The 11092-nt window shown below is 40.9% G+C and overlaps 1 protein-coding gene across 1 annotated transcript; it reads left to right on the top strand.

The window, feature by feature from the left end:
- Nucleotides 1–8155: 8155 nt before the first annotated feature.
- Nucleotides 8156–10878, top strand: LOC134461907 (poliovirus receptor homolog). The gene is made up of 4 exons (XM_063214747.1): nucleotides 8156–8159; nucleotides 8579–8881; nucleotides 10028–10130; nucleotides 10614–10878. Exons 1-4 carry the CDS (start codon nucleotides 8156–8158, stop codon nucleotides 10876–10878), a joined length of 675 nt encoding a protein of 224 aa, XP_063070817.1.
- The last annotated feature ends 214 nt before the right edge of the window (nucleotides 10879–11092 follow it).

The following is an 11092-nucleotide window of genomic DNA, read 5'->3' on the forward strand; positions in this document are numbered from 1 at the left end:
TCACATTTATTGAAACGGAACGAATACAAGTAAGACACAAGAATTTTTTAAAATGAAATCAATGTCATTTCATTGCACACCAGATGGCGCCAGTGAGAAATGAGGCTTCGAAAAATGCTTCGAGTGCTTCGAACCTTTTTGCCTGAAAGCCTCATTAAGCGCATACGACTTTGTTGCTGTCAACCAACATTGACGGAAGCACGTGAGCGAGAACTTGTTGTCAAGATGTGGGTGTTATTAAATACAGCGCATTTACAGTCGGCCACAAATATGACCGAGACTATGAGCTCGCACCGGTTTGCTCCACTAACACACCACGTGTGAGGAGTGGGGAGACAGGCAATGAGGAGGAGCTGAAGTGGGGACCTGCGCAAACTTGTGTAGAGGTGTGAGACAAGACCCATATACACACGTGAGTGAGTTGTTGACCAACCAGTTCATGGGCGCGTGACCTCGGAGGCAGTCCGCCGACGAGCATTGAAGGGGATAAGCAACTGCAGAGGTTGCAAGATCTGACTGCAGCCGCATTCATCCCGCGATAGTTTTACACCATGTGACATGTCACCTCGTCAACGCAACGTCGACGAAATTTCGAAGTTTGACAGGAAATCTAACCGTCATGCAGCATTTTCCATCCAGGGTGCATTGCTGTCTAAATGCGCATGCATGCGTTGACACATGTCGAATGCACCTACTGGTTCAGGAAGCCTCATTTGCCCATCACTACTCACAGCTGCGATCACAGACATCATATATGAAGACTAGATGCGTCGTCCGCGTTCCCGTCATGCAAGCCGAACGTCCGCGCATGGCGGCCATGTTAAAGCAGCCTTCTGGCTCAACCAGTTGCAGTGAGTTTTGGGTGTTGTATACTCTTCAGATGGCCATAATTCCCTCAAATTTGTATCGATTTTCGAAAGGGTTGTTTTTTTATACAGTATAAAAAATTCCAAACGAAAGTATATGTTGATACTGCATAGTGATGAATATTCACAATAGTACTATATTATATTACGTAAGGGTTAACGTTCGGCGAGAAGGTCGCTACCGTGGAATAGCAGCACGACAGAGAGAATCTTTAGACCCCGACGCGGAGCGGAGGGGTCTTGTTCTCTCTGAAGTGCTGCTATTCCACAAAGCAACCGACTCGCCGAAAGTTAACCCGCTTATTATATGGATATACTTAAATGATTCACACATGGCGGGGACATTTCTTTAGGCCTATTTAATGTTAAGATTGTTGCTGCGCAAAACAAAACAGTGCCGTTGTGGAACACCGCTAGGCAACAGCTAGGTAGCCAGGACAACAGGTGTAGTCTATCACAGCAGCTGATTAGAGTCTTGTTGAAAAGTCGCTTTAGCAGTGAAAAGTCGTGTTGCCATTGACAGCGGTCTGTTATAGACCAACCCGTCCGTTATCGAAAAATAACAGACGTGCGAACGTTGGGGAGCCCCGTTGAAATGAATGGAGCATTCGACCGATGACGTCACAACCATATAATAAATTATATTATTATGTGCATAGGTCTAAAATCATGTATAATATAGTTCAGTAAGTTTATTCATGTAATTAAATAGATCCCATAAACAAATGCACAACGTAATCTTTTATATTTTCAGTAAAATAACAAATAAACGTTCACTTGTAGTATATGCTTTGGTTTCGACAGCTCCACCTTGTGTTCAAAATGAGTCGTGACGCTAAAGCCATCCAGATAGAATGAACCTGTTGCGCTGTACATCTCTCTTCCAGTACGTCATCTCTGTCGTCTTTAATTTGGTGCAATGAATATATCCATGCCGTCAACGTAATGCACAGCAATGGTTAAAATGTGTATTTGCTGTAGGTCTATCTAAATGTTTGGACAAATAGGTTAAGTGGGAAGCATAGGTCTATTACTCTCCTGGGCGTTTTACCCCAGTCTACACTTAAGTTTTAAGGAGCCCTACCATTTATAAACACGTGTCAATATTTCAGCGAAGCAACAGAATACATTTTTAAGTATCCCAACGTTTCAACTCTTCAGTTTACTTCAGGTGTAACGGAGGGTCTGTGGAGAGTTTAGGCTGCTCTAATATGGCCGACCTGTGCGGACGTGCTTGAAATACGCGATGACGTATCTAGTCTTATGATGTCTGTGGGTGGGATCATAGATGTGTATAGAAGACACAGAATCAGGAATAGCCTACATAGGCTACTTAAGTTTGTTTATACCGTATAACAACCAAAACCTTAAAAAAATCGATTGAAATTTGAGGAAATTACGGTCATCTGGTGAACACATTACTACCAACTCAATGCAGAGAGGTGCGCCAGTTGGCTGTGGTAAGATGGCCGCCATGTGCGGACGTTCGACTTCAATTGTCGGCGAAGGGGGTGACGTATCTAGTCTTCTATACACATCTATGGCTGCGATAGTCTCCACTAGGCGGGGCTACGTCTGTGGGAGGAGCCCACAGGGCGCGAAAAAGGCAAAGATGGCTGCGCCCGGTCGATCCGAAAAGCTGCCACTGGCTAGAACCGCCCATTGCCAGTCTAGGTTAATACAGGTCTGTGGTTTCATGTCTGTCGACTCGGCCGTATGGCGTATGCCCATATTTGCATTTTCCCGACACTCGTTTTGTGATCTCGCTTCAACTTTACTACCACTAGGCCTACTTTAAATGAACAGGACCCAAACCATATCATGGATCGTGCAGTAGAACTAGTGAATACGCTACGACCGAAGGATAAGGTAAGATAAAAATGACTCCTGTTGGGAGTGTGGTACCCGTAGCAGCCGCAAGTTTGCCGCAACAGAGATGTACAATCATGAAGCTGAGAACCTGTTGAAAATGTTTGAATCTGCAAGAACTATTCCAGGTACTCAAAAACTACACCGCTTCTGCCCATTGTCAATGGACACAGTGGAAGTTAGGATATTTTCAGCATTCAGAGAAGGCAGAGTTGAAAGAGTGAGCTCAGTAAAGGAATACGTTACATGTTCAAGCATCAAAGGGTATGGTGTAGCTGTATATGATGGCAACTAGTGGCTAGCATGTGTTGAGGAACGTATGCCGAGCACTGGAGAGGTGAAACTGAAGTTCCTGCATCTCTATGGACCATCTCCATCCTTCACTTTTCCCTTCAGATCAGATAGACTTGTCATCAGGATGTGCTTCCGGTAGTGGAACCTGTAACTGCAACGGGACTTAGCCTACTTACCGGTATACATAATCTACAAAAGACACAGCTGCTGATTCAAATGCACTGGTAGAGTACAAACTTAGTGTAGCCATTGATTATCTCTTTAAAGTACGGTAAAGGGAAGATGGCACAGGTCAGAGAAGGAATGTTCAAACATTCACATATCATCATTTGGTGTGTATAAATGGACATCTGCCTTAGTTTCTGAAACCTGGGACCATGGACACACTGACCATTTTTGGTTTGTTTTTGTTTTGTCATGTGATGCTACTATGGTATTACCATATTATTAGTAAGTGGTCTGTATGATGCCATATTTGTGAGTCAAATTCTCTCTGAAATGAATAACGAACCAAACACCAGCATTTGAGGTGTTGCTCATGACATTGCCGGCTACGCTTGGACAAGGAACTGGCCATTTTAAAATATAGATTTTTTAGATATTCAATTTTAAATGTTTCAATTTATCATAATTCACATTCTGAGGGTTGTTGTATTACAAGCTGATTGTGTAATATGTAGAGCCAGAAAAGAGCTTTCAAACAACACCACAGACATCTTTTTGTGACTAACACTGACTGAATGTATAGTGTCCTACCCTCACATGTGAACCTTTCCTAGTCTGTTTCTCCCTTAATATTAGTGTCAGATTCAAACCAATGCAGTTCTGGGGTGCTACCTTGCTACTAAAAAGGCACACCAAGTATGATTGAAATCCGGGTCGGTCGGGTCCCAAAGTGTCTGATTTCACGTGAAATCACCCATGTTCAAAGTCATTTAAAGGACCACTCTAGTAGAAAACTAAAAGTTTACAGGGTTTCCGCCACATTCATTTCACCGTGGCGGGCCGCCACGCCTTCGCTATGCCCCGCCACCCCTCGGAAAAATTCGGAGTCCTGTCAGGGTTCTAGCAAGCGCAAACTTACGTTGGGCTACGGCCTACAATGGCATATAAAACAGCGTTGAAGCATTAAAAAATCTTGTTTTAATTCTTGTAAAAATCGATATTTCCGGAGTCATGAAATTCGTTTTGTGGCGTCACATCCAATCAGAAATGTTTATTTTGTAAATTAACTAAAAACTATAAAATTATAAACCCAAATTATTTTTTACTTAATTAATGATTCAGGTTTATGGGTTTTGAATAATGGTGCACATAATGGTTTTCTATTATAGTGGTCCTTTAAATAACCTTTCTTCTCCATTGTGATGCTCGGTTTGAGCTGCATCAGATCATCTCAACCATGTCTACATGCAAAAATGCATTGAGTTGCCACTATGTGATCGACTGATCAGAAATTTGTCTCAATGAGCAGTTGTAACAGGTGTTCCTAATGTAGTGGCCGGTGAGTGTAGATTGAAGAACAGTTTTTATCCAGCGTCCATCACTGCACTTAATTCTGCTACCAAAGAATAGTTTATACAGTACATCAACTTGTTTAAATAGGCTATATTGTTAATGATTATTATTATATAATTATCTATTGTTTGCCACAATCAACAAGGAATGCCCAATTACGTTGTCATTGTCAATGAAGACAAATAAAATATATTCTATTCTATTCTATTCTCTTCTATTCTATTCTATTCTATTCTATTCTATTCTATTCTATATAAGGTTTAAGGTGGGCACAACACTTGTCAGTTGAGCATCCTGCTATCATTACCATAAGGATGAATTAGTGACGATATGGCACAAAGTATAATTGAAAATAATATGTTGTTTTACCAAGGGTTTACTGAAGGTTTAAGCTAACTCACTATCAAATAGGGGTGGGCAATATAACGATCTGCCAAAATGAAGAAATCGTATAGGTCTTGCAGTCAGGACGATAACTATCAGTATCAAAGTGATGTTTACTTACTTGTGTTGTTGTCTTCACTAATCGAGATTTCATGTTAAAAATCGTGATATGATATTTTTGCCATATTGCCCACCCCTACTATCAAAACATTTGGACAATGGTTTTTACTTACCGGTAATAAGGAGAAGTCATTTTAGTGAATTTGGTGAATGGCTCTGCGCTTCCTCGACAGGGCCCCTAGAGTGCAAAACTACCCGGAAAAGACGCAAGCTCGCTCTCTCGTCCTGGCCATAGAACCTTTTCACTAAAATTCTACCTGTATTGTAAAAGTATAATAACTTTTCCCTCCACTTTATTCCTAACCAACGACGGCCAGGAGTGGGCATTTGAAACAGAAGCAGTGTTAACTTAACTTAAGACACAGGAAAGGCAAATGGCATGATACAGATGAGGAGATGCAAATGAATGAATGTTATGACAATTTAATTATCAACTGCAAGGTAACATTACATTTAACTCAAGGCTACTGCAGGTTACATAGGATACAGTGAAATCAAATACAGTTTACCCAAGATAGATAGACAGAGAGGGAGAAAGAAAGAGGGGGAGAGGGAGAGAAAGACAGAGATTTGGAGCCCTTCAGAGGTAGGAAGTGACTCCCAGAGGAATTTCTGAGGTGAGCTTATATACGGCAACCCCCCACCCCAAAAGTGTCCTTTGTCTTGGGGCCAGTGGCACCCCAGGGGCCTGGGCAACCACACCTACGGTGGGGGTGATGACCTCTTAAGTCAACTTTACTGAGATAACAGCAAACAGTGACAGCAACAATATCAGTTCTGGGTCATCCAATAATCTCCATATTTACAGTATTCTCATAGGCACATCCACACCCAATGGAGATCACCACAGTCTTTATGCATTCCTCGGAATTAATGAATGATACTCTACTCTACATGTAGATTGACCTACATATGGCCTACTTTTCACTTCTGTATCAATAAACTAGGTTTTTACAACACAAGCCATCACTATTAATAATAAGAAGGCTATTATATTCTGTTGTTCTTTTTTGCAGGATCAGAAAGCATTGTCACAAACCAGTGTGCTACTGTTGTTCTACTGCACTATTTCCATCGGTAAGTATTATATTTGTGACTGATTTTCTTAAATCAACCCATTCTATCTGTAGAGACCTCTATTCATCAACAGTGAAATTATGAAGTAATATTAATAAATACACGGTGGTTAAATTGTCTCTTGTGTCTTGTAAGGATGGTGATGCAGTAGTCATAGACACATAGAACAGTAGCATGTCCTTTGTGACCAGTATCTCACTGCAGTATTGCAAGGATTAGCAGGTAGAGTTGAGGTTTGAGTAATAGCCAATAACAGAAGCATCACGTGGTCACAATCTGTTTGTAACCAGCCCTGGCAGGGGGCTCTCCTAGGTGCCCGTTGGTGTCTGTCTGAGGTTTCTTCCTAAATGGGGTTTTCCCTCAGACTATACTGAGTTTTTTTGCCCCCCAAAAAATCTTCAGTCAAGTGAAAAGGGAGTTTGTCTGCACCCCTGTTGCCACTAGGGGCTACGTCCGAAGTTATCTAAACTTTCTGATTCTTGTGGATTTTATGCGATTTTAATAGTGTGTGTAGTGAAGGGGAGTAGAGTTACCCAGCTGGGACTCGAGGTCTGGGTTCGAGTCCCAGCTGGCCAACTCTACTCCCCTTCACTACAGTGTGTTATTGCTATTGCTATTTTCTCCCTATACCTTCTGCCGTTACTTGACTTCTTTCTTGATTCAACAATATTATATTTATTTTAAAATTATATTATGCTATTTTTATTTCTATTTATTTTATCTTTTACTTTATCATTTCTTATTCTTATTCTTATTCTTATTCTTATTCTTATTCTTATTCTTCTTATTATTCTTATTATTATTGTTGTTGTTGTTGTTGTTGTTGTTATTATACTGACACAAAACTCTTTATTTGACTTCTGCAGCTGTTCAAATTGCTGGTGATAACAAGGAAGTCAGTGCCGGCCAAGATGTTGTCTTGGCCTGCAAATTGGTTGAAACTACGGATAAGGTTCTTAGGATGGACTGGACGAGAACAACTCTAAAAGAATCCAAACAAGGCATTTTTGCCATCACAGTAGGTGCTCATCCTACTTATGAAGATTTGAGTGATCTAAGGGATCGTCTTCAATTCCAGGGGAGTATAGAGGAAGGTACTGGAGATATACAACTAAAGAGTTCCCAAATAAAGGACAATGGGAATTACTCCTGCAGTTTTATTTCCTTTCAAGGAAATACTGTCAGCAAGTCCATCCACTTATCTGTTAAAGGTAAGTGTGTTGTTACAGGTTAAAGGTAATAGATGTTTTGTTGTGTGTATGGAATCAAACTGTGGCTAGACTGCATTCTCAGAAAATGCAAAAAGTGTGCTTGCCTTTTGGGCCAGAGGTTAGCAGTGTCATATACTGTATATTGCCAAATGCACTATATGTTGGTTTGGAATTTGAACTTAATTACAGTAAAGAGAAAATGTTGAAGAAGACTAAAACAAAACAAAGGACAACACTTAACAGTTAATTACATTAACTGGTGAAATGATTTTCCATGCAAAATAGTGTTAATTCCCGTCTAGGACATGATTTCAACCACTCAACATCTCCAACACATCTGCCGCTTTGTTTTACCTGAGCTGCATTGAATTGTGTGCAGAGAACGTGAGAGCAGTGCGTGATTCTACTCACGTAGAAAAGTTAAAATCAGGCACCACTAGCTGAACTGGCTCGTACATGATTTTTTTCTACTAGCCAAAATTAAACTTCAAAACTATGCGTGCATAGCATATTCAATTTGCGGCCACTAGGGGCGTCTAGATTTCTAGGCTAGTGTGTGAACACATAACATATAGTATTATGTGCTCAACAAAAATATTAATAATGGGAGTTGAGAGTTTGTTTAAATTAACTACTTTAAATGAACTACAAAAACTATAGAGAGTTAGCAAATTAAATTAGCATCAGTCAGAGTCCAGATTTCAGACCTTTCTAATGAAATTTCAACCAAGGTGACAGTGTTCAGGTTTTATGGTTAAAAAACCTTTTTCTCAATGGCAAAGAAAGTGGGCAAACCGACTTAATTTGAGGGCAGTCATGGGTGAGCGGTTAGGGCGTTAGACTTGCATCCCAGAGGTTGCCGGTTCGACTCCCGACCCGCCAGGTTGGTGGGGGGAGTAATCAACCAGTGCTCTCCTCCATCCTCCTCCATGACTGAGGTACCCTGAGCATGGTACCGTCCCACCGCACTGCTCCCCATGGGGCGCCACTGAGGGCTGCCCCCTTGCACGGGTGAGGCTTAAATGCAATTTCGTTGTGTGCAGTGTTCACTTGTGTGCTGTGGAGTGCTGTGTCACAATGACAATGGGAGTTGGAGTTTTTGGAGTGGAGTTAATTGATGGGTGAAACAAAAGAAACTGCAAAACAAATACAATGGTCATATACAAATAATATACTGCATCTGTTGAATATGAGGTCATAATTGGAAAAGACCATTTTTTTTGTTTCCAATGTCTTTAGCGCCCCCTGAGGTCAGCATGCCCACTCTTGCACCACTGGTTGGCATGACAGTGGTAACTCTGGCAACCTGCTGTGTGGATAATGGCTACCCACCAGCCTCTGTATCCTGGGATACTATTTCCCTTGGAGACACTGTAAACATAACAACAATGTCTGCGGTGAACGAAGATGGAACAATCAACGTCACCAGTAATCTTATTGGCCTACCCACCAGAGACATTCACAAAAAAGAGGTCCAGTGTTTGGTTACACACGCCACATTGAATGGCACCTCCATCTCCAATTATGCCATTAATGTTGAGTGTGAGTACAAGTGCGTTTGGTTTTACAGAATGCATGTTCAATTCACAAATATCTCACCTACTCAAGTACCCACAAATGGAATCTGTTCTGTATCGTGTATTAAATGCACTGCATATTAAAGGTTCACTGTGTAAGATGGTGGCCAGAGTAGGTATTGCAACCGTGCTCATTGAAACTGTGCTGTCTATTGTCAAATTTCATCTTTTCATGAATACTTACTTAAAGGGGTATGCCACTATTTTGGGGCTTAATACAGTTAAAATCGTTGGCCAGGGTTTATAAAGGTGGTAAAGTGTCGTGTATTTTCTGTTCATGTTAAGCATTGTCTTGCTTTAAGACAAGTTAAAAGAGGGAATATGTCGCTAAGCTAGTGCAAGTCAATTGATCCGTGTAGCATGCCACAATGCTACACGGATACATTGACTTTCACTAGCTTAGCGACATATTCCTTCTTTTAACTTGTCTTAAAGCAAGGCAATGCTTAACATGAAAAATAAGACACTTTACCACCTTCATAAACCCCAGCCAACGATTTTAACTGTAGTAAGCCCCCAAAATAGTGGCATACCCCTTTAATAATAAACTAATATTTACTAGTATGACCAAAGTACAGTACGTTTTGCAGCTAAAAATGTCTTTCTGGAAATTCAAAATGGTGGACATGGAGAAGATCCCCCTTTTCATGTATGAAAAGTGCAATTTTCCCAGTCATAATGAATACTTAGAATTTGATGTTGGTGGTAATCATGAAAAATGTAACATTTGTAAATGGACAGCAGGAATTCTGAAAATAAACTACTACAAATATTACACAGTGCACCTTAAGCAGTTTGGTTGTAAAGATGATATACTGGTTACGGGAGGATTTCTCGTTCAAGAGGTGGAGGAAACTGCACGCTGATTCCAGAGAATCTGTGTTAATAAATTCTGTGATTGTCGAGAAGAGTGTGCGGTTTCCCTCACCTCTTGTTAAAGATGATCTTGTAGTAGTAGTACAAACTGGAACAAAAGAGAAATGAATGACGGGAAAACATATGGAACATAATACAGCTAGTAGAATTAGTAGTATATTTATTGTGGTGAGGCGGCCTCCGGCCACCTAAGGTCATCATGCAATGATCATCATACTACTACTCTTTGTTACAGATCCTCCATTTTCAGTAAGAGTACATCTACAGAGCCGTGATCCAATACTGACTTTTCAATGTGAAGCAAATGCCAATCCCCAGGCTAATTACACCTGGACAAGGTAAATTCCGTTCTACTATGCATGGACGGCACTATATATGTATGTTTAACCATAGACATAGTTCTATATCATTTTCTATGCAGCTACTATAAGCAATGATTTACATTAGTACATGCCGTCAAAATCAAGCTATGCAGCATATGTTGAGGGCTTCCTCTGTGAAAGTCAGTGAAAATACACCGTAGAGGGGAGCTGTGGCGCAGCGTGCTAAGCCCCCCACATTTGGGCTTGCATGCCCACGGGGACCCTGGTTCGAGTCCAGCCGGGGTCATTTCCCGATCCCACCCCATCTCTCTGTCCCACTCGCTTCCTGTCACCATCTCAGACTATTCTATCAAATAAAGGCATAAAAGCCCCTAAAAATATTTTTTTTTTTAAAAACATCGTAGAGCTCAGCCAACCCTTTCCATATTTCTGTGTATTTATACAGCATTTTCTTGTATTATTATATTACTTCGAATAAAATATTTGCCCTTTTCACAGGGATGACCTTCCTCTGCCAATTGGGGTGAGGTCAAATGGAAGAGAACTCATCTTCCAGACATCAACACCTGACATGAATGCCCTTTATCACTGTGAGGTGTCTAACAAGTATGGCTCAGCAACAACATCACTGCATTTGTATCCTGCGAATTCCAGTGGTACTCCAAGTGAGTATAATTATAGATTTAGCAATACAATTGTCTTTTTTATTATGTTTGCCTTTTATTTGGACAGAGCAGTGAATAGTGGGACAGGAAATGAGTAGAATGAGATTGGGGGGAAATAACCTCAGGCTGGAATCAAACCAGAGTCCCCGGTGTAACAGTATGGTGCCTTAGCTGTTTGAGGCACAGCCGAGGCCACAGTTGTCTTTTTCTGATTGGCTGAGAGGGTGATGGCGAGTACAATTGGTTTGAGGTTATATTAGCTTTGAGGTATGTTCATAGATTTCAAAACAAAAATTGGATTACAGTTCCTTG

The sequence above is a fragment of the Engraulis encrasicolus genome, chromosome 13 (genome assembly GCF_034702125.1).
Source record: "Engraulis encrasicolus isolate BLACKSEA-1 chromosome 13, IST_EnEncr_1.0, whole genome shotgun sequence".
In the NCBI taxonomy this organism is placed as follows: Eukaryota; Metazoa; Chordata; class Actinopteri; order Clupeiformes; family Engraulidae; genus Engraulis; species Engraulis encrasicolus.